The sequence below is a fragment of the Trichoplusia ni genome, chromosome 2, assembly GCF_003590095.1.
Source record: "Trichoplusia ni isolate ovarian cell line Hi5 chromosome 2, tn1, whole genome shotgun sequence".
Taxonomy (NCBI): Eukaryota; Metazoa; Arthropoda; class Insecta; order Lepidoptera; family Noctuidae; genus Trichoplusia; species Trichoplusia ni.
In genome coordinates this window covers 9,772,702-9,797,302 of record NC_039479.1, presented here as the reverse complement: position 1 = coordinate 9,797,302, position 24,601 = coordinate 9,772,702, and the positions used below count along the sequence as shown (strand labels likewise).

At 34.5% G+C, this 24,601-nt stretch overlaps 2 protein-coding genes across 3 annotated transcripts; both read right to left on the bottom strand.

Annotated features, from left to right (window-relative positions):
- Positions 1 to 88: 88 nt before the first annotated feature.
- Positions 89 to 3,231, bottom strand: LOC113501619 (organic cation transporter protein-like). Its single transcript, XM_026882804.1, has 7 exons — positions 2,923 to 3,231; positions 2,311 to 2,500; positions 2,065 to 2,165; positions 1,511 to 1,662; positions 772 to 1,410; positions 496 to 677; positions 89 to 316 (listed from the first exon to the last, which is right to left on the bottom strand). Exons 1-7 carry the CDS (start codon positions 3,186 to 3,188, stop codon positions 149 to 151), a joined length of 1,698 nt encoding a protein of 565 aa, XP_026738605.1. The 5' UTR covers positions 3,189 to 3,231; the 3' UTR covers positions 89 to 148.
- A 206-nt stretch (positions 3,232 to 3,437) lies between these two features.
- Positions 3,438 to 9,428, bottom strand: LOC113506781 (organic cation transporter protein-like). 2 transcript variants are annotated; one of them, XM_026889628.1, is made up of 8 exons: positions 9,391 to 9,428; positions 8,870 to 9,065; positions 7,277 to 7,466; positions 6,991 to 7,091; positions 6,542 to 6,693; positions 4,920 to 5,540; positions 4,655 to 4,836; positions 3,438 to 4,320 (listed from the first exon to the last, which is right to left on the bottom strand). In XM_026889628.1, exons 1-8 carry the CDS (start codon positions 9,392 to 9,394, stop codon positions 4,141 to 4,143), a joined length of 1,626 nt encoding a protein of 541 aa, XP_026745429.1. In that variant the 5' UTR covers positions 9,395 to 9,428; the 3' UTR covers positions 3,438 to 4,140. The 2 variants fall into 2 exon arrangements, with proteins under 2 accessions (XP_026745429.1, XP_026745424.1); XM_026889623.1 differs by lacking the exon at positions 9,391 to 9,428 and having other exon boundaries at positions 8,870 to 9,139.
- Between the last annotated feature and the right edge of the window lie 15,173 nt (positions 9,429 to 24,601).

Genomic DNA, 24,601 nt, shown 5'->3' with positions numbered 1-24,601 from the left:
ACTACTTAAGGTAGAAACAATGGATTTGTAACAACAAAAAAATATTCTTTTTGACAAGAAAAATAAAACAAAGTATTTTTGTAGAAATTTTAATTTGAAATATAAGTACTTTGCCAGCCTTTTTTATTTAAGGGGTTCCTTACGCGTATTACAATTTGGCACAGAAATCCTTCTCCTTTTTGCCTATTGTCTCTGCTTGCCGTACGTTGTCAGGCAGTACGTCATGCGATGTGTCCGGCAACAATGTGACTACAACTGCTGTCAGTAGCGACAAGACTCCTATTAGCAGTGATGGTAGTCCTGGCCAGTAGGACATCTGTAAATTAAAAGGCAAAATCAGATTCATAGATTCAATCCTTTTGATCATAATATAAAGATTTTGGAAAGGGCAGGTGTAACAGCAAAAGTTTTCAAAGACGAGATGATAGAAAGGGGAAATAAAGCTATGAGAGGGATGAGGGAAACCGAGGACAGGTTTGAATATAATAAACTTACTAGTAAAGGTGTCTGCGGAGCTAAAATAGCGCCCGTACGTCCCAAAGCGGAACACAACGCGTGCATTGTATTCCGAGTATACGTAGGGAACAGCTCCGATGTGTAAATGTATATGATACGTATGCTGATAAACACTGCAAAATTTCCTCCACCGTACAATAGTACGGACAACCAAGTGTAACCTAAGAAAAAAATAAACAGATTACTGCATCTTCCAGATCGCAAAATGTTCGTTCAAAAGGTCGAAAGTTTAAAAAAAATAATTGCGTAACATACCTGATGGAAGAAACGAATGTCCAGTACAAAAAATCGTAGTAAATAAAAAAGAAAATATCAATGGTTTCTTTCTATTACATTTGGTCAGCAGGAAATATAGTAGCACACTGGCAGGTAAGCCAGCCCCAGTTGTGATGCTGTAGTTAAGGAATTTATTCCCTTTCAATGACACAGAATTAATGGTAAGCGCGTACGCGTTAAATAGTCCTGTGAACCACATACAAATGCAACAGAGCAGTCTTAGAAACAGTTTCTTAGAAGTGAACGTCATTTTCAGTAACGGCAATAAGCTAGTATTCGTTGAACTTTCTTCACATTTCAAATTAGACAATTTGGTCTCTTCAATTGTGATCCTATTTATCTTTGCTGCTTTTCGAAGAATATTTTCAGCTTCAGTTTTCTTGCCTTTACTCAGAAGCCATCTTGGGCTCTCATCCATCCAGAATATGTAAAAAATGAAGATAAATTGTGGAACATAAATGTAAACCAAGAAGATTCTCCAGTTAGGAGATAGCCACGCTATTATGGCCATTGTTATATTTCCTAGTACTCCGAATGAACCTATTAACAATACAATTATTGGCCGGACTTCTGTAGTGACCATTTCCATGCCTAAAAAAGAAATGTTGACGTTATTTTCTATTCAATTTGGTTTAATCCATATAAATGTCACTTACGGCCTTATACAACTGACTTGCTACCATTCTTGCATACACCCGTTAAGTTGCTTGTTACTCACCCATGGTAAATGTGGCAGAATAACAGTCTCCTAAAGTTGGTTCTAACATCTCCACAAATGCGTACAGCCAATATGAGTACGTTATACTCTTTGATATGCCTACAACTGCACAAGCCGTTGCTGTTGTGATTATGACTTTTTTTCTACCAAACCTAAAACAAGAAAGTAAGTAATAAATTTGGCTGCACGGATAGCCCAGAGGCTAAGATCACGCCAAGCGAATTGTTCGTGACGTGTCGAGGATTCGCGTTGCACAAGCTCTTGTGTAATCCACAAATCCTTGCTTAGACTGAGTGTGTCTTGACTGTTATATTTGACTAGGATGTTCAGGTTTCTAAGGATCGAGGAGTCGTTTTAGAAATAGAAGTAATTGAGTCGACATGATACAAATTATTAATGTAGATTATTGTCAAATACATAACAGTCCAACAGGGGGTCCACCGGCCTATATTATGAGGCGAAACAATACCTCTACTACTCAAGCCCCTAGGAATCGATTAAGTTGTTAAAACCTGCGGTTCAATTAAACTTTGTCAAAAAAAAACGTCACATACTTGTCTGATAAAGGGCCGACTAGAAACAACCCGAACATGTACCCAATGCTGTGCATCGTACCAATGAGAGTCCTCTTCCAGTCTTTGCATCCTAGGTCGAGCTGCAAGGGTAAAGTCGTCAATGAGTTTTAATATCTCAATTAATTCATTTATTAACATCCAGTTATTTTGGTATGATATTTTTAAATCTATATTAATAATTTTATTTACAATTTTACAGAGTTAAATATTTTTAAATTGACTTACCTCAGCAACAAAACTATCAGGATCATCGTAGACCCATTCATCGCAGTGCGTAGATATAGATTCATCAAAGTTATCCTCACTACAAGTACCATTATCATCTATTAACTCATATTTATGGCATTTTAGGTCCAAACTGCTGTTCAATCGCAATTTGGATAGCTCCGATACATCACAGTTAGGATATTTGCATCTGAAAGTATATTAAAAAGATAAATATATACACATATAATAATATTCCCTTCAATCAAAGTGAATTCCTCGATGGTAGTCTGAAATTGCCCCAAAAACTTATTAACACATTCTGAGCACTATCATAAATGTACAAGGTTTATTGAATGGTTGCAGCCAAAAGATAATTACAAAGTTATTATCACTTCATACCATATTTTTTTTAAATATCCTGACAAAACCAGCACACCTGAAATTTATTCAAGGGTGTGCTCGACCACGCCGGTGGCGAACCTTCGGGCTTGTTTTCACTCTGGCGCTAGGTTGTAACGACCAGACGAGAAAAAAAAGCCAAGGTACAGAAGATGACAAGAAGCGAGAACCTAGCGGGTGGAGGTAAGGAGTTAGTAGCAGTAGAGAAGTTAATCAAAATAAATAACTTACGTATAGCCTACGCTTTCAGCTACAAAAACATAATTGGTGCTATGCCACCCACTAGTAAACACCAATAGTGCAATAAGCACCATGAACTTTACATGATAACGTCCGTGTATTTTGAATTCGCCTAAAACATTGTCTAAATCAACTGTTTCTTCTACTGCAGTTTTTTCATTTCCACTTTTATCAGCTGCTTCTTTACTCGCTCTCTCATTTGACAAATCATTTATTTCGTTGCCTTTTACATTATTAACATCAGTATTTATTTTCATCTTGTTTAATATTTTAAAGACGTTGTATTATGGCTTTGTTGTTGTGTACAGTACAGATTGTTTAAATACATCTTGTGTGTAGAGTAATGTTGTCCGTTTTTGTCGATACCATACAATATCGATAAGCCAAATATACTTACATTGGCTGTGGTCGATGACCCGAATTCTTTGAAAACTATTTTGTTCGTTTGAGATGTTTTACATGATAATAGTCATATTCGTGGAATGTTTCATAACTGTACGATATTTTGAATAGCAGAGGAAAACTATATCATTAAATAGATAAGTTATACGTTTTGTGATACTTCATATTTTAATAAATACTTCGATATTTTCGGGTTACTGACTGGCCGTAGTACCTACTTAGTATCGATAAAAACAATCGATAAAATAAATAAGTTCGAGACAACCTCTAGCACTTGTTATGTGAATAAGGCTGAATAAAGTGGAACGAATGCTGTTGGTTCATCGAAACCTTCATTTGTATTTAAATTGCCATTCAAAGTTAAGAAAAGATTATTTTCAAACTCTAACCTTGGATAAAAATAGGCATTTAACTTATATGTCTTTGCGTCTAAATCCATGTCGATATAATAGCCTCCGTTATTAAATTAGTAAGTTACCGTTTAAAAATCGAATATTTATTGATCTTTCTTTTATTATTCAGTCCCTATTTCTAAGATTAATCTGCAAGTAACTTCAGCTTTCAGTTAAAAACAATTTTGCTTTAAGTTGGCAGCATTGACAAACGATATCGACAGTAAAGGTAAATTAAAATCGAACAAAAGTGTGTTTATTTAAAATTACTTAATGTATCTTATAAAATAAAGTAATACTAAGAATGGAAATATCTTCCAAGCTTAATTATTTTTTACACTAGAAATGAGTTAGCAACTCAACTCACAAGAGATCAACAATCTAGTCTTAGTAATAACAATAATTATAATAATCTTCATAGTAACGGGTTTGTAGCACTCTTGTCTTTCGTGGTTTGGTTGCCGAGTGCTTCTGCTTGCTGCACTGTATCTGGAAGCACGTCTTCTGCTGTATCTGGCATGACGGTGACCACGAGGGCTGTTAGCAATGATAAGCCGCCCACGATGAGCGATGGAAATCCCGACCAGTATCGTAACTGAAAGTTAAAATGACAGTCAAGGAGTGTGTTTTCTATGAATTGATAACCAATTGCAGATGGATGGATAGTGGATTTCAAACTTTTTACTTAAGATCGCCAAAGTCAAGCATATTGCAGCAGATATTGATTATGGATGAACGGTCCAATATAATATCAAACAATTCTGAATTTAAATTGCAAACTGAATTAGGATGATTTCATAGTAAATACAGATTGTCCGGACTTTAAAAGAGACTGCGACCACAGAGTTTGTTTCGACATTTCTTCACAGGGTAGTCAGATAGGCAATGACGACTACAGCTTTCTCAAAAAAAAAAGTTTGCCTACATACCAACAAAGTAGTCTGCGGAGCGAGAATGGATCCAATCCTTCCAATCGAAGAGCATAATGCATGCATGGTGTTTCTAGTATACGTAGGGAAGAGCTCAGTGGTGTAGAGGTACACCGTCCCGCTCGCTAAAGCTGACGTGAACTTGCCCACAAAGAATAACGAAGTCGATAGTACGGGGTAGCCTGTAAAAAGACAATTTACATATTAACACAAAAGTAAATTTAGGGAGAAAGTAATAAAGACGATGGTACTTATGTGTTCTTACCCTTTGGTATGACAGACTGGATAATACAAAACGATCCAGTCATCAAAAAGGAAAATATCAACGGTTTTTTCCTTTTGAATTTTATCAAAAGAAACACCAGGAGCACACTGGCTGGCAAATCAGCGAATGACGTCAACGCATAATTTATGTACTTGTTCCCTTCCAAACTGACCGAGTTTATTAATAATCCATATTTGTTGAATGTTGCTGTTACCCAAGCACAAGCACAGGCAAGGAATCTGAGTAGGAGTTTCTTCGATTTGAAAGTCATTGTCAATAATGTTATTAAATTAACATTGGTGTTAGTCTTCTCACAGTTTTCACAGGCTAGTTTGTCCAGGGTCGATTCTTCCAAGTAAACATTGCTAAGTTTTGCTGCTTTTCGAAGGATGTTCTTGGCTTCTTTCTTTCTCCCCTTGATGAGGAGCCATCGGACACTCTCGTCGAGGAAGAAGGCGTAAAAGAGGAAGAGTAATGCTGGACCGTATATGACCCTGAGGAAATGCCTCCAGTAGGGGATGAGGTAGGCGATAAGAGCCATGACCATGCCTCCAACTGACATGGTGCCGATCATCAGTGGAGCGAATAAAGCTCGGTTCTCTTTGGCTACCATTTCCACACCTGAAATTAGATAAAAATGTTATTGTGCTTATAAAATGTAATACAGGACGAACGTTTTGTACTAGGGCAATATTAAAATGTTTTGGAGTTCTTTTTGTAAACATATTTACTATACGAGATTTACCTTATATTGAAGCAGTTGCAATAAATATCAACTGTTTAAATGATTAAGTAATGATACAATGACGTCATACAAACTGCAATACGACACAACTGTATTTATTGGCCCTAACAGTCAAAATTACTTCAAGATACAAAGAAACTGTTTTGGCACTTCGCCAGTGCGGTAGTAACTTAGGTTAAGTTTTATTTTAGTTTTACGCTCTGGATGTTATGAACGGTTTAAGTTCAATTAGGTTACCATAAAAGTAAAATAAACTTTAATAAAATTACTCTAAATTGGGTTAACTGTAAGTCAAATGCTTGATTTTTGTTTTTTTTTTGTATTTATTCGGGGAACGTGCTGACGCCCTTTATTGTTCGTTTTGTGTGTAAGCCTATGTTGGACAGTAAAAAGCTAGACTTGAAATGACTTTTGAAGCTAACAGACTGTAATACATTCTCGATAAATACTTATTTTGTATGGTTCATACATATACTGGTATTAGGTTTTCAACATCCCGTAGGCAAAGATTCAACATCACCTTGTTTTTTTTAGATTTATTGGGTTCCTTACACGGTTTTAGGCAAGTGATAATTACGCATTGTCATACACCGACACAAAAACGCGGATGACGTAGTACGGCAGTTCAGGTTTAGTCAGTAAAAGTCTGACACTACCCATTTCCTCCCCCGAGGGAGTGGGTGTCCATGAGGATTCCCCCGCCTTAACAAAAAAAAGGTGATAATTACTTTATCATATGCGCCTGGATGAAGCCTTTTACTTGATTTGGCAGTCCAACAGTCATATTAGTATCTCACAATTTCCTTTCTGTCTATTTGTCTGTAGGACACTCGCAATATCAAACAGTCATAGCATGACAATGACATCAACTTCTTACCTAACATATAGTTCGGTGAGTATATATCTCCCAGCAGAGCCTCCACCAGCTCAAACGCTATGTATGTCCAGTAGGAGACCGTGACGCTCCTCGCGAGTCCCATCACAGCTCCTGTCACTCCAGTGAATATTATCAGCTTCTTTCTGCCTATCCTGGAATCGGTTAAAAATGTACATGTAGCAGATAATTTGGGATCCAGAACCTACTTGTTTTTACCATGATCTGGTATTAGTACCTAACATTAATTTTTCTCCTTTGTGAGAGGCACAGGACCAAAATCATGGTGCAGTTTAATGTGATTATAATAAGTGAATGCGTGCTTTCTGGTTTATTAAATCTAAAGATAAGAATATTTAATTGACAAATTATTTTTGATGGTAGTTCGGGTTTTGGGTTGCCTCATGTGTATCACAAGGACCATTACACTATTCATTACAAAAAATACTTACTTATCAGAAATCGGACCCAGTATAAGTAGGCCCAACATGTATCCGATGCTGTGGACGGTCCCAACCAGAGCTCGCTTCCAATCTTGACATCCAAGATCAAACTGAAATGATAATTATGATTTTACCCACTAATGGTAGAAGAAAAAGCAAAAAACGGGGGTTGCGGAGGAGTATAAAAGTTATAGCACAGCAGTCTTATTTTAAACGTAGTCATAAGTCCTTCTGAATACAATTATTGACAGAAAGAAAAGATGTTGGTTAATGACATTTCAGACAACATACTTACATCAGCCACGAAGCTTAGAGGATCTTCATAGGTCCATTCCTTGCAGTCCTGATAGTTAGACACATTGCGACTATCGATCGAGCACGTGCCGTTATTTTCGGTGAGTGAGTACACATGGCACGTGTCTTGTGTCAGGTTCTGTGCTAACTGTGACCACGAGGTGCTGTTTGCACATGCTGGGTATTTACATCTGAAATTAAGAATATTGTAGATGGCAATTGGTGCTTGGTAAACGAATTGTTTTATAATATAAAGTCCAAAATTTGTGAGAACGTTAGTAAATGTCATTTTTGGATTATTTAGAATAGAATCAGTTTGGTTCTTGAAAATGTCGATGGAGCGATGATTGTGAAGTGGCCAGCTATCGTAGTATATTTAAGTAACATGGGCAAAAGAATTACTGGATTGTGTGGACTAATTGAATGTGTTATGAATAGTCAGTGCAATGCTGGAATTTGCCAATTTGTGCTATTTGCCAGTGATCCTTAGCTAGTGTTTACAGGAGTCAATGGGCAATATCAAAAGTGATGATTATGATGATTATCCTGACATCCACCACGATATACATACGTATACATATTTACGAGGAAATGAATTCTTATTAGTGCACCAAATACAAAGACATGTTTAGTTTTACTGTCTTATTGCATTGTTATCTTAGATTGCAGTTTTGAACTGACATAACTATACGACTGAGCTAGTTATTTTGCTGATAGCGATATTAAAATGACTCTTGGACTGTGACAATGACCTGATTAATTTAGTTCGATATACTGAACTGCAATTTCATACTTTATTACGTCAAGATAAAGATTAAAACACCGGCTAATTTAATTCGTCTTGCTTAGTTCTTTTTTTTATTTATAATTTTTCCGTAGTAGATATTTATTTATTTCATTTTTCGTAAATTTAGTTTATGCCTTTTCTTGGTTCCCAAAATTTGTAGAGCCTTCTACAAATTTTATCATTGTACTTAACAGATAGTTGAGTTGGCCATCAAAATAAAACATAGCTAAAATCTGATGAACGACGGTTGCTTTCACATGGGAGTTTTAATTCAATTTACGCAAACTATTTCTGCTACTAATTTCAAATTATTAAGTAAAGCTATGCCTAGGAACTGGCACACCATGTTGTGATATGAAACTGCAGTAAGAATGTGTTGTTTTAGAAAGAATAATAATTGGTTATTAAGTATAAGTGTCTTTACAAAATTGTCACTACTTTAGAACTTGGCAAATATGTAAATAAAAAGCTTTGCACAAGTTGATCCTTCACAGGTTAAGCTGCACTCGATACGGTGAGTCCGTGTGAATGGGTGACTATCTATGACATAACCAGCTCCCTGCTACTATTTTCACATATTTGATAGTCATTACGTTCATCAGAAGCTAGAAAGTCGGACAACCAGTCTATCTATGGGGTATCGTGTTGCCCAGGTAACTGGGTTGAGGAGGTCAGATAGGCAGCCGCTTCTTATTAAACACTGGCACATCCCTGCATCCGATTAAACTAGGAGCCTACATAATATAGTTTTTAAAAGGCTAGGGATGATGATGATAGAAATAATGTAAAATAGAATAAAATACTTACCGGTATTCAACCATGACCACGGCAAACACATAATTCATACAGTACATAGCGTTTGACATACACGCGAATATCAGCAGGGGCATGAACCGAAGGTAGTACGGCCCTAGGGGACGGAACTTGGAGAATATCTTCTCCAGCACGATGTCTTCTCCATCTTCCTTCTTCTCCACAAGTTCTTCTTTGTGAACGGTCATTTCTGTGAAATGAATTAGGTGCATGATTACAATTTAATATTAAAAATAATTTAATTTGAAATTTTGATTTAAATAATTTACTTAAATTACACTATTAGTATATCTATTTGTTTATTTTAAATAATAAAAATATAGAGGAACATAGCTAATCAAAAGTTAATTATGAGAACGCCTTTTGATGACTACTAAACATTAATCGCGAAATTAATATTCTGCTTCGTATAAAGGATCACAATTTTTAAATTAGAACTCATGATTTATTCGCAAATTAAGGCAATTATATTATTCCCTTCACATAAAATTACTGTAATTTACAAGAATACTTACTCATTAATTAAATACGAATTTCAACTTTTATTTAAATACATTATTATCCCGTATATTATTTTTTATGACAGAGACTATTAATTAAAATAAAGTTATAAATAAGCTAATTTTAAATATCAAACATGCTATTAGGCGGTCAATGATACAATGATGACAATTACGTGCATTGCAGAGTAAGACTATGGTTACAAAGTTATTCTTGCACCCGACTTTGCTAATCAGTAACCACACACATCCTTATTCTAAAGACATAAGGTGTATTTTGGTTTAGTACCGATTTTTAAGTGCATAAATAAATATTTGTTTTGATGTTAATTTGCCGCGAAAGCATATTGTAATCAGGGCAAATAGTTAGAACGAATGGTTAACGTTTAGATACGATATAATAAAACTCTCTTCAATAAAAAAAAAACTAGTTTAAACTGGATAGAATTACTTTAAATGAACATAGTTTAAGGTTTTATGCGACTATCCCGCGTTTAAAAATACTTGTGATTCCGCACCTTTGAAAAGAGAGCTTAATGTCATTCAATTATTAAATTAAATATTCGAAATACATAACAGTCATAATTATCGTATCGTAAATGTGTTTATTTTATTCTTAAAATACGCAATAATTTTGTATTTTTTTTCCAACAATTTTTTATGTTATAACGCAAATCGTTTAATCGGTTTAAGTTAAAATCATTTTTTCAATCACGGTTCTGTATAATCTTTATTTTACAGCAGTGAAAAGTTTTCATTTGGCACACTTACATAATATAGTTCCCACTCCGAGCATAATCGATTTTACGGGATTGAGTATAAATCTGGGTTTTTGTTAATTATGGTGATGATTGATAGCTTAACAAAGACTACTCTTGAAATGACAAATGGCGTGACTTGGAAACGCATAAAATATAAAGTAAAGTATGTAATTTAAAATATTATTCTCCTTTAAGTAATCTTCTAAATCTACTGTAACAATTGATATAGCAATTCAAATTTCTCTAGTCAATGAAAACAAGCAAATCAAAGATATATTTTAAATCTCAACAAAAACTTAAAGCTATTCCAGCAAAGAGTTCCGAGTTCGCCAGCGGAAAGTTGACAGACTTATTTCCTTTCAATTCAAAAGAATTTATCAGTAAAGTGTACTTGTTGAAGACATCAGTAATTCACATACAAACACAGCCAGTGAACCGGAGTACGAACTTCATGAAACAGGCCTTTTTAGAACATTTTTTGTTGAACATTTTGTTCCCTTATAAGAACTTCATACATAAGATGGACTTATTGTGTAATTTGTGATTTAAGTGTTTTAATGTAGTAATTTAATGATTTGTTTTGTGTCTTCATGTTGAATTAGCTTTGATGTAACTTGTAAACGATATATGTAAGGTGTGTTAAATAAATAAATAATTGTGTTTGACATTTCAAGAACTAAATGCCTTTTTCTTTTCTTGAGCTAACGTAAATCTTTATGGGCTTCCTTCGCCCTAGTCAAGGCTTAGGGATGAGATCGACTTCAACCGGCTAAAACCTATTTTAATTAATTGTTCCCTATAGTCGGGGTGTAAGTTGGAACGGAATCGCTTTCGCAGACTATCACGAAATGACCTGAAGATGTACCTCGACTTCTCTAATTCTGTTGCAGTTGAGAGGAAGGGACGGTGCACGACACGGCATAGAGGCGTCTTACTTTCACAACCAACTCGTATTGCAACAGTCTTACACCAGAGGTGGTTTTTGACCTCATATAGATCATTATAATTTGTACGTATATAATATAGCTCTTTTAGTTGCATTTTCGTGACACCTCTATTCTATATCTTCATCCTTCTTCCTAATGATTAATAGCTTAGAATCTCATCGAAAGAAAAAGTGTAAACCAGGAAAAGTATGAATGCTGCATAAATGAAAGGAAATGTCTCCAGTAACTGTCCGAGCTATAAGTGCCATCAATATTCCTGTTATTGACGTGCTTGCTGTCATTAACGTGATAAATGAAACTCGATCCTCCTTTGTTGCCATTTCTACACTTCGGGGTCTACTAGAATCTCTTTCAGTTATATCGTTGATATGGGAGCGAGATGCTATACACTCAATTTAAAAAATAATAGAATAGAATATTCTTTATTGCACACCATATGTATAAGTCATGACTGCACGGATAGTCAAGTGGTTAAGGTAACCACGCCAAACTCATTGAAGGCAAAGTGTCGCGCACTTTGTGTGTTGGTAGTAGACCCCCAAACGTACAACAAAGATTTTATTCCGACGTCATCTTAATAGGTACCCACTTAAAGTTACATCCATAATAATAATTTCAGGAACCACATTTTGCATTGCACAGCCTAATGATTGTAACAATGTGAGGGACGGTAGTTAATATCGACTACGTGTAACCACATTGCAATCCTAACGCGACCACAAAATGTCACCACAATTTGATGGAATCCCTTTGTGAAAATGCCTAAAGTAGCTTTATTTTTGTAATTTGTGATTGCAAATATTTATTTTGTGTAAATTATTATTGTTATCAAATAACAAAAGTATATATTTATTTCTCAATAGCGCTTCAATTATTTCAGAATACATATTTATGTAATGCGATTCTACTAACCTTCATGCAAGAACTGAAACTGCTCGAGTTAAACTGAAACCACAATTATTTCTTCTATTTCTGTAAAATAAACCAATGAATGATATTATAATATAGTATTTTAATTTGTTAAATCTGAAAAGCAGATAAGACCTGCATTGACTTTCCATCTTACGTCATACAAATAAATGACGCAACTCCGTGATGTCATAACGGAAAAGTTCTAATTAAACTTAACATCAGGATACAAAACTACACAAGTGTGTGAGCGAGAAAGCACTACACATCGTGTATAGCACTGTCTCGCTTTAACAACTACAATAGTCCTACATAAAGGTATAGTGATAGCAAAATACAATTGTTATAAACCGCATTAAATCGATATGAGATAAAAATGGCGCGTGTACCGTTAAACGCATATAAAATGACGAATTAGTATTAAAAATTATGCATGCTCGTGTGGAACTTACGTAATTATTAAATTACAGTTTATTAGTAGAAAATTCAGGCATTGTATTATGTATAATAATAACTTTCGTGAGGTAGATTCATAATTGTTAATTTACACATGCGTATTTAGCGGGATAACCCGACTATCTTCGACTCGCGACCCGGACTCCGGTTGGGTCCTAAACTAGTCGGGCAATCCCGATAAATACGCGAGAGTAGAGTGTTATCACAATCTTGTATTGTACTCAACGATTGTGTTAGTATATTTTTAATGTGCCGTAGTTTTAATTATTACCTACTTTTCATGCACGTGCATATACATGTGGTTAATGAATGTTTTTATGGTATTGTATTTTGTGAGTCATTACATTATACCTAATATTTAAGATTCCCGAATGTGCCAAGTTATTATAGCATAGCATACCTATACATGATATAGGATTATAGGCTAGTATTATATAGCGACTGCAAAGCAAATCCTTTGTTAAACGGATCAGAATGTAAAACTGTATCTCAGAACCATAAAAGCTACATAGATTGATGAAATTTTCAAAACTCAAATAACATGTCATTTTTTTTTCTTCAATCTATTTATTGAGTGCCCCCAGTGTCATGACTAAGACTCGCACTTGATCGATTTTATTTAATTGACACTTATACCACCACGATTAGTGAAAAGGTTAGATAAAATGGTTTTCTGTTCTATTTAGGTTACTATTAATCTAACATAGGTTATAATTAACACACACACACACAATCATGAAATAAATCAGTTAATTTCATCAAGCTAGTAAAATAATACTATTTCCTATTAGGTACAAAAACCTAGTCACGTAAAAGAACGTATAGATCCAAACAATTTTAAGCTTATTATGCAATTAGAAATTCCTATTATTCAGTTGGGTCTGAGTTTATTATGAGAAAAGTTTCTGCGGGTGAATAGTTCTTGACGCCTAACACAAATAACGCCGTCATCCTGACCGACTGTTTACATTGCACTTGCCGACTTCACTTTGTTATAATTGAGTCTGTTTTGTGGAGATCAGATCGGTTCAATCAAAATTTGGAATTTCAAGTACCTACGAGATTGGATTGTTTGAGTGGATTTTGGAATTGCATTTTGTAGTAGTTTTTTTCAAGTGATTAGTAAGTCCATTGTTTATTGTTTATATTGCAAGGAAAAACCGACTTGGTAACTGAACCGATGCCGCGATAGTGTAAAAGTTTAACCTAACAGTGGTGGCCCTGATGGAGTCTATTAAAACAATAGTAAATGATTTTAATTTGGACTATAATTAAACTACCGACCAGCACATTAAATTGTTACTTAATTAAAAGCGATCAAACAATAATTTACCTTTAAATCCACATTATTTATTATCATGTGTGTAACACATTACACATGCAATGAATAATTCGACTTCAATTAAGTTTGTTTGTTGTTTAATTATTAACGTGCAAAACTCAATACAAAAATCGAAATAAAGGTTTTATTTAACCACTTCGCTTGAATTTTACGTCAGTAATGCAACATAACTTTATTTGCAACTTTTTATTTAGAACGCCTGCAGCATTTTTAATAGCAACTTGTGACTATTGTAGTTTTTGCTATTAAAATTCAGAACGAAATTTCTGTGACTGTAATTAAAAGTAGAGTCTATAAAAGGAAAGATTTCCCCAGCAGTGCTGCAATTTAGGTTAAAAATGAATAAAATAAATTAAAGTCATGCTAAAATATATTAATTCAAAAGAGATTTAATGTTCCCTTTAATCCCTGATTCGTAATACTGATTTCGGTTCTGGAGATCGGATCGTATTCGCTCAGTGGACTAATGAGGCCTTAATTGGATGGCTCATTGCCCGTTCTAATTGCTATGGCGATTAAACTTCATTGTAATGCAAGACCAGGGTGCGTCGTGCACCAGTTGTCATGGCTTTTTTGGTGAAAGCTAGTTTAGACGGGATTCTGAAGTGCGTACTACCACTTTCGGAGAAATTTATGTCTTTCTTCACCCATAAAACTAAATTAATAACTTCATTATTAATAGTCTTTCATTAAATAAAAATTCGTGAGGAATCGACAAAAATGGTAGTTGCCAAAAAAAACCACACGTTTTAAAAACCATCTCTTTTAAAAACAAAACCAAAACTTGTAACAATTCTTTCAAGTAGCAACAAGATCTCATTATACAAGTAAGGGAAATTCCGTCAATTTCCTCCACGACCACCGAGGCAGATACACGTAAGATAAAAGAACAGATCAATTCAATTCTCAATAGAAAACCGCTTTATAGGAGCGCCAGAGATGAGAGGATCGCTGTAAAGGCACAATGTCGGAATGACGTGGGTTACCCGTGCTGCTTCTGGTTCAAGCCCCTACCATTTGTATAACGTGAGACTTGTGAACTTATATGTTACGCACGGGGTTATGACAATAGTGTATTTTTTCTAAAGGAGTTTATTTCTGTTGGTGTAACTTACGAAACTGATTATGATGTGAAGACAGTTAATGTATTTAGCATATGTAAAACCGTGAAAAGTACTTAATTATGCTTTAAATCTGACCTCGTCGTTTATGCTTAATTTAAAATATTTTAGTAGTTATTGTAAATTGGTGTATTGTAATAATCTACATATTTGCAGAAGTTTACAATTTTGCTTTAGGAAACAGAGTTGATGTGATGCAGCAGACTTGAAAGTGTTTTAAAATACTCTTTATCTTCTTAAATATCCTACATAGAATGTGTCGATCGTCAGAACTCTATTAAAAAATTTGACCCGTGCATACAACGCCCACTCGCTTGCAGTTTTCACACCCGTGGTAGGGGCCACAATAACTGTACAGGAAATAAGGGTCCACCCAAGCCTCTATACTGCCTCTGAAAACATTCGGCTTGATTGGCTCCTAGGCCATACTGAGCAACGCCAAACGTCACTATCAACTAGTTTTGTGAATAACGAAATTGTAGCGCTTTTTAGTGATGTTATTAGGTAGACCACGATGATCTAACAATTATGGATTTAAAAAGTATGGTACTTATGACTGCAATATTTTAACTGTGTTTTAAGAATTTGTACATTATGCAGTAGTAATCGAATAAAATTCTAAATAACGACTTGTGGCTCTCCAAGAAGGTTTTTTACCATGGTCAATATTCTTTAGCGTAACTTTTTCTCAATCTATTTTCATCTGAAGATCATGGAATGAGTGCCAAGATCTTCGGTTTACCGTTAATATACCAAAACTGTTAATCAATTGTAGTAAATGTCAAAGTTGAAGAAATCAACCTGTGTAAAGAACACAGCCTTAATGCAACTTAGCTAAACTCCGAAACACATTTCTTAGATAATTGTTGATTAATTATTTAAGTTCCTTAAGTTATGACAATGGGGTTGATTCATGTGGATAAAAGCTCTATCAAACGTAAGAATAAAAGAAGTTGGCTGAGTATTCCATTTTCACTTCTATATTATACCTACTACTTCTATTACACGTTATCTTTTACACTTCCTGAAATAAACAGACATAAACATTTTATCAGTAATATCGTTTCGGCGCCATTTTAAATCCCGCGCGTCATATGTATGCGGGGCACTAGTGTCAGATGATCGTTGACTTTTATGTCACGAGATTCAGTTTTTAGTTGTTACTGTAACCTTATTCTCAATACCTTTGCAGGGAGACTGGGTAAACTGTGGACTTAACGGTTATACAGAATTAAGTATTTAAGCCAACTCAATGCCCAGGACTTTGTCTAAAATCATCAATAGAATGACAGAGAGATGATCGGTAAACGGTAGACTTAATTATACATACGTCTTCTACACGAAAAACAAATTATTTTAATTAAAAATTAAAAAAAAAAAAATTAATTTTTTTTTTTAAATAAATTAGATTTTAATTAAAATGATTATTTATATTTAGGCTGACTTGATGCCCGGGGCTTTGTCTAAAAGGATGACAGAGATAACAAGATACTTGTGGTTGTGGAACCAAGAAAACGCCCCTTTCAGAGAGTCAGACTAAAAATGTGGGATATTTAAAAAAACATTTAAGGAGCTCTTTTCTTTGCGATACCTAGAATTTTTAAATATATAACAGTTCCTAGTTTTAGTGGCCAGTATATCTACCTTGTATAAAATAAAATATTATGATTATCGCCTCTCGTTGTCACGGCGTGGCTTCCGATGTGTATAACTGTTTATAAGGTGACGCCAAGGATACGGGAATCAACAGATATTGTGTTTTCTTTTGTTTGGTATTTCGGTATCCTGTTCTGCATGTAGAGTGGCCTTATAATTTTCGTTTTGTTTACTTAAAAGGAGGAACATGTTGTCAATTCGTCGAAATATTTGTGATATCCTTAAATGATACAAGTATTACGATTTAAATATGATCAGATTTACTTGAGGGTTTAGTACAAATAGGAAAAAGATGAAAAAGTAAAATCTCTTGTGACACGGTTCATGAGATACACCCTGGTGACGTATGGGCGGACAGACTGTCAAACGAAGAGACCGAAGGAAAGCGGTGCCTCAGTAGGTTTTACCGGTTTTACCCTCCGGGTATGGAACCCGAGAAACGCAGCAAACACTTGTATTATCTTCAAACGATTTTGTTCAATCCGTCGCGGAGCAAGGAATCAAATCTTTAAAAGACTGCGAAAGTTTTAATTGAAAAATGGACGTCATGTCTTGACCAATTATGCTTGGTAATACAATGAGGCCACAATGACATATTTAGTTCAAACCAACTGCATACTTTGCCTCTTTAATATTAGACGAACTCATTTCAACCTACCACTTGAATTTAGTACTCAACTGAAACATACCGCGTGTCCAAGTTCACCTGAAGTTAAAACACTTAATATTAACATCATCGTAATCCACCGAATGGTACATTACTTTTATAGTTATTCCCAGACCTTGTATCAATTTGGCTGTAAAGGGTCACTTTTAGGGGACAAGTGACACTTAAGTATATACCTACTACCATGTGTTGAAGTAAGGCGTAGCAGTTGTAAGAGCGAGATGGCGCTCTACGTCGCTTAGCATGCTATCTCGCTCACTCAATAGCTACATTTTTCTGTGATAGTGGGACCTGGTCCTGGGAGCTTCAGGTCATGTTTTAGTCATGTTGAAGTTATGTCTGTAAAGGGATGCGTAATAAAACTTTACGTCTATGAAAATCTGGAAATAAATCTAGTTTAAGTGTATAAAGATTTATCAAAGCCTTCTGTTACAGTTTTATGTCATATTTATTACAATAATACATCTAATGTCTTGATAATTGGTAAGGGTAAAACTTGGGAACTGAAATCAATCAATTAAAAATAATTTAATTTCTATATTAAAAAATATTGATATATTGAAGAGCAGGGAAGTCGGCTGTATGTGCAAAATAAGATCAGCAATACTTAAGAGGAGTATAAATATTAAACCGTAGTTAATGAAGAAATTTATCTGTTCTGTGTATAGAAAATAAATTAGGGAAACAAGTTGGAGTAAATTAGCTGGACACGATACACTGGAATGGTGCGTATTAGCCGAGGTTTGACCGCAAAAACTTGCCCCAAACATGTACGGCGCAGGCCGAGTGGACACATACTCTGCAGAAACAGAATTTTGTTTCAATTACTTGAATATTCCTAAGCTGTTAACTTTTATGTAGTTCAGAGATTTTAATTCCTCTTTAGTTTCGTCAGATGAAGAAGGGAACTAACAACGTAAAGTCACGTAGAGTCAGATAGCATTAGTAGAAATTCATGACGATATTGTGTCTATTCATTACTTAAATACATTTCTGTACAAAGTTTTCCTCATCTTTCAAAGTTTCAATGACATTCCAAACATAAGAATATCAATAAAACTAGATCAAATAAAACCCTAACAGAAAACATTCGTAACCTAAAATTTACGACTAATTCCCATCTAAACTGGCTATCGATAATAAAATGAGGAAATACGTTTCCTATACCCGCTCTCCTCTATAAAACTGTTATGCGTCCTTATTGTTGAGAATAAGAGCGTTAAATATACAAAAGAACGATATAAAGTGATACAGAGCCTTGTTCGAGTTTACGGTGGTCGTCGTAAAAACGTAACGGCCCCAGGTACGTACCCTGTAGGGTCGCGCCAATAAAACAGGTAAATATATGTTTTTTTTATTTGATCATCGCTTCATATTTGCGTTTTTAGTGTTTTAAATAAAACGTTGTCTTTTGTTTTGTGTGGGATGGAGAGAATTGAATATCGAAGTCCATCTATTGGTCGGTTCCATCTTTAAATGTTTTCTGACGATTTTTTTTTTATATTTCAATCGGTTTTTGTGTTGTCTGCGTCTAGTACATAAAATGATTTGTGTTGAGTTGGATTAATGTCACTGGTTATGTTTTATTCGTGCATAACCATGCATGGTTTACGTGGGAGTATCTAATTTCTTATAGATTGTTTGTAGTTCATATGTCACATAAAACATTCAGTATTTATTCACAAGCGAAAGAATAAAATAAAATTTTGCTTCAAAATTCAAGATCAACTTAAACAATCCTAACACAAAGAAAATCCCCCCTGTACTCCACAATACTGACAAAAATATTCCAAGTTCGTGCAAGTATAAACTGGACAAACACTGGAACAATCTCAGTGTAATCCGGGTAACGTGGGAATAACGGACACTGTTCCAGGGAACACCTAGTTCCAACAACTCCAACTGTTTCAACTGTGATAACATTTCATATTGCGTTTGAAGTGTTCAAGTGCTTTCTTTAAGTTTCGCTTGTTTGTTCCGTATTGTTCCACAATCTGTTTTGCTGTCAATACGCTAGAAATGTTTTGTCTTACAATCTTTAAAATTTAAGGATTTTTGGTTAGTCGAGAAAGTCTTTTATTGTTTTTATTGATGTATCTTGTGTATAACTTTTTGATCTGAAAAGCGTTCTATTAAATCAGGCTGAATAGAATCATATAAAAAGAAACTCGTTTTATTTAAATAATACTTTTTATTTATCAGGCGGCGTCCAAGTACTGCTTCGTTACTGGCTGGCTAAAAACTATCATCACAAAATAATAATAATAGCAAACTCTAAATTCAAAATACCAAATCCAGCTCGTTATTTGGAATCCAAAATACGCCACGACATTTCCCATTCTATTTATCTAAGCACAGTAGCGTCAACATCGTAATTTGGGTAAATTAGCCGAAGCTTCAGTACTAACCGAGTAAATATTTTGTCTACAGTATTGAATCGCGTAAATGACTTGTTTGATCGTATTCACAAACAGTTGGGTATAACGATATAACGCTTTACGCGGTACGCTAATGTATTCGCCGAAGTCGCCCCTATTTGCGCAACAAGTTATAACATGACGCAATTTAGATGTTACACCCAACATTGGCTTAATAAAGCGCTGTTAGTTGAGAAACAGGGCTGCTATTCTAATTTGATTGAACTGTTTTAAAATATATATGTTGGTGGTGCTGCGGTTCGATGTATGGGGTTGTATTTACGAGGTGAAGGTTCGATCCCAACGAAGTTAAGTGGCGATCTGACTTTTCCAATATATGTCAAAAAATTAAAAAAAGCATTTACTGGTAAAATAGTGACGAAATCTTGGAATCTGTAATGGCGAACTCGAATGTAGAGTGGTGATCAATTCTCTGGTACCCTGTGCCAATTAGACAATGATATCGGCTATAATTATAAACATCCGTGAGCCCTAAAAATATTCTAACAACAAGAACACAACACCTTTCCTAAATTACAAAATACGCTTCATAAAAATAACAGTAATATAAATATAAACAGACACCTCAAGCTCGTTCGTGTTAAAAATACACACCCTGTACAGATTCAGTTTTCATAATTTTGCATAATATTTCAAAGTAAAATCTATCATGTTGGAGCGAGCAGGTGCGGGGTGCCGCATACCCAATATTGAAATTCAAATTTTAATGTTTGCATATGTAAAATAAAAACAACCGAAGATAATTACACCCACAAAGTTATTCTGATGTATATTTATTCTGTGGTCAGTGTATTCCGAATTTGAAAAATGTGGCCTGTATTAAATTGTTTTTATTTATTTTGTGTAATCGCCGTGTATTTGTGTACTTATATAGCCTCATTTATTAAAACACGATAATTGAAAAGAAAAACATTATGTATGACAAATTAAAATTTTGCTTACACAGGGTTAAGAGCAAAACGTTACTTAGCCATTTGACACTAAGGTATAAGAGAATTAAATACATTTTGAACATTTATCTGCTTAATACTTTAAATGAATACTTAATCAACTCACAACTTGGGATGTTATTGATTAATTAAAAAAACTACAGCTCAAGAGTAAGTCAGCGACAAAAGACTTGTGACAAAAATGCCTAAAGAGCTAGCCATCTATAGAATTTATGAAAGCATTCCAATTGTCTAGCCATCACGATTCCTGTGTAACAACCTAGTTTATGTATACTCTTTCGTTGGGAAATCTTTAAAATCATGAAATAATAGGAAACACGTCTCACTACACTGTTCTCGTCGTATATCGATGGGAGAGTTTTTCCCAAGCTCAGTTATAGTAATACATTACTATTGCACGTCGCCAACAACCGAGAGATCCATCATGAAAACTTAAAACTATAAAGATATTTTCATTTGAACCCTATGTTATATTAACAGAAAAAGGGGAATGCCCACCTACCATAGTAATTTCGGCCCTGAATGCACACATATAATAGCATACAGAAATGATATTATGCATCTTAAATAATCAAAAGGTGAAGAAATTGGTTTTACAAAAAGTCCGGGTTTTTAAGATATAAATTGGATTTTATTTTCACAAATACAGTATCTTAACAATCATTTTACAGACATACATATATTCATTATCAAGCATTTCTCAGAATAAAGCATTTTTATAACGGAACAAAAATATTCACAGTTGAGGCTGTTCAAAAGAGGTGCAGAGCTATCTGCACGTCTTTCAAACATAGTCTTTTAATTTAGTTCCTATAATCTATTTTTTAATATAAAATGTTTTTCAAGACCAGAATTATAGTCAAATTGTGCTGTGCAGAGCGTTTTGTTATGATCCAAACAATTAATTGTAAATCAGCATAGCATTCCACTTTTCAAATAACCATAACCTCGTAATAATTATAGAAATAAACGAATGCATAGAGCATTATAAAGACGTCTTAAAAAAACAGTCGAAATAGAATCGATTATCTTTTAATGACATTATTAATTGGCAACTTTTTCAAATCAATCCACAAAATTATGAATTCCGGATGTCAACAATCTCAATTTTGTATTTTCGGTACTTTTTATTACAGATATTTTTTGCCATCTTTTTTCGATAAATTAATACCGTGACTAATTAACATTAAACAAGACATTTTTTTAGACAAAAGCTCATTGTTGGGCGTTTCTTGGCCAAAAATGGGCATTCCCCTTTAAATGTTACTTCTGGATATGGAACTTAACGTTTACTAGAAGGCACGATTGTGTTATATTGTGTATTTTTATATAGAGGTTCCATTAAGACAAAAATGTATTTTTAGCAAATATCTTGGAACCACAAGCCAAATATCACATACTCACAAATGACTGGAATATGAAGAAAGTGTATTATTATGTTAAACTTTCATACATGTTAGTGGTATTTTTCAATAAGACTAAGAGGGTTACAGTGGAATTGCTACCATTCCAAGGGCGAAGGGAAAGAACTTGGGGTGGGTATTAGTCAGTAGAAGTCTGAAACTCCCTTCCGCTCAATCCAAAGTGTGAGAAAGTCAAAGAGTTTTGACATTTTTCCATCCTTAAAAAGGGAAAGGAGGGGGTATAACACGTTGCAAAAACTGATACATACAAATCATATTCAATTCAACCTAGACTTAGTTACAACTATTTTAGTCTCACTAATGGTATTTCCACAGATCCCCGTATTCCTCCGTAATTAGCCAACACGACATCACAAATGGTCCGATACATTCTCAGTACAAGCCTTTGGTAACACCTTACAAGGCCCGGGCTGTGTCTGGCCCGTACATGTACGATGTAAGGCCAGAAATGTAATGGTTAGACTGGTCACGGATTGTCGTGTACAGAACATGTCAATTATAATTGATAGAATTGATCAATTATAAAGACGATTTAGTTAGTGTAACTGGTTTCGTGAGCTACTATTACCAAAGTACTACCTGCACTAAAAGATTTTCCTGTAACTGTAAACTTTTATCTATTTTTTCAAAATTAGCTGACACGTACTCACCGTGTTCAGAGGGTTCTTGAGATTTTTGCCTATGGCACTCAAGAATAATGTGGCTTTTTTGTTCATCATCATCATCAGCTCGTCACGGTCCACAGCTGAACATAAGCCGCTGGATTTTTAGGTATTTTTGGTAAGATATAAATAGAATTGCCTATGGAAATGGATAGATTGTGTAAATTGGAGTAGGTAGTCATATTAAACTTAATGCTAAATTACCCGTTGTAAATATAATCAAAGGTCATTCGCAAGGTCATACAGTCTGAGTTGTAAAAGCTGTTGCTCATAGATTTTATCAATTTGATAACGATTAAGCATTATATCATAGTTAAATATATAAATTATATCATATCTACATATAATAAAGTAATAAATTATGTGGTTATATATTTTACCTTGTATGCATTTACTAGTCTAGACAAGACAACAGAAAACCATAAATTAAAACTAAAACAATTTATTACATGCAGTGACTATTAACATTTTTTTCAATCGTAGGTTTATGATTCAAGTTGTATTATCTACATAGAACAATACAATTATAATGATTAATAATAACTAACAAAAGTATATTTGGAAGAACAAATTGAGATGAAAAACAAATAAAAAAAATGACAAAATTTCACTGGGAAACTACCCTGTTTCCCCCACCTTTCACTGTTTCCTAAGTACTGTGGAGAAAAAACGGTGCAACGAACACCACACACTGTAAAACAACCTTTTAAAACAATAAATGTAAATCTCTAGCTAAAGTAAAATAAATTCACCTTTGAAGCATCAAAAACATCAAGCAACTCGTTTATCCCGATATCATTTGCCGCCGCAATGATATTCGCTCGTACGTTAAAATAACTGCGCTCAGCAATAAAATAAACCATTTGTTTTACTCCTGTAGCCATAATACAGAGCTGTTGCTACTATAAATTTGAATTAAAACTTTTATCCATTATCGCGTGCACAACATTGCCGACCGCGTTTTGTTTTTGCATAACGTATGGTGATATTTTGAGGTAGTCCTCAAAATCCGATGATATGATTGATTTGGAAGTCGTATTTTTTCTAGTAACTCTTTCATTGTGGCTTTAATAGCATCAATTCGTTCCAAAACCCAAAAAAAAAGAGTTTAATGTAATGGTCACGTGATGATAAGGCTGTATTCAGACAATAGGCTCATGGCACTCGCTTCGGCATCTACGTTTATATTAGTAACGCCAGTTAGTATCTTTTAAGCTGAATACAAATCATTTGATAACCATGTTTTTGAGCACAAAACGGTGTACCTAAATGCTGCCAAAACGGCCAAAATAGTTATACAGTTAAATTTATTTATACATTGGTAGGAAGCTTAAATACATTACTATTATCACACTCAACCTTACGTCATCAAATTCTATATAGAGAAAGCTCAAATGTGAGCCCAGACTGCAGACGAAATCTAATCTCGGTTGCCATCCAGATGTGTCACGGAACATTAAAGCACTGTCACATCGATTGAGTGAACTCGCTAACTTAATCACGGATCGATGAAACGTCCTGTATATCCAATCTATTGTCAAACGTATAACCGGCTTCGCAGATACTGCAGATTCTGCAGTAATAGTTGCAGGCTCACTAATAACTTTATCAAGTGAGAAACGAAGTATGACAGCGAGCTTCGTGCTATGTTGCGATCTCTGACTTTCATCCTAATCAAATTCACTGGCCGGCTTAGCTGTTTAGAATTTGAGGGCTTCATATGCTGAACTGAATAGATTTAAACGTATATGATATTATTTGACTACGTTGTCTTCTATTTATGGATCCCCGATATAGATTACTGTTTAATTTACAAAAACGACATTTTTATTTATTTCGTTTAATAATATGTTCGCAGTAAATAATGAAAAGACATTACAAAATATGACGTAT

Excerpts from the sequence above, each read along its gene's own strand:
- LOC113501619 (XM_026882804.1), bottom strand. The coding sequence starts at position 3,188 with ATGAAAATAAATACTGATGTTAATAATGTAAAAGGCAACGAAATAAAT. Across the intron at positions 678-771 it reads ACATTCGTTTCTTCCATCAG|GTTACACTTGGTTGTCCGTA; the intron begins GTATGTTACGCA and ends TTTTTTTCTTAG. Across the intron at positions 317-495 it reads CTCCGCAGACACCTTTACTA|ATGTCCTACTGGCCAGGACT; the intron begins GTAAGTTTATTA and ends TTTAATTTACAG.
- LOC113506781 (XM_026889623.1), bottom strand. The coding sequence starts at position 9,087 with ATGCACCTAATTCATTTCACAGAAATGACCGTTCACAAAGAAGAACTT. Across the intron at positions 7,467-8,869 it reads GTGGTCATGGTTGAATACCG|ATGTAAATACCCAGCATGTG; the intron begins GTAAGTATTTTA and ends TCTTAATTTCAG. Across the intron at positions 7,092-7,276 it reads CTCTAAGCTTCGTGGCTGAT|TTTGATCTTGGATGTCAAGA; the intron begins GTAAGTATGTTG and ends TTATCATTTCAG.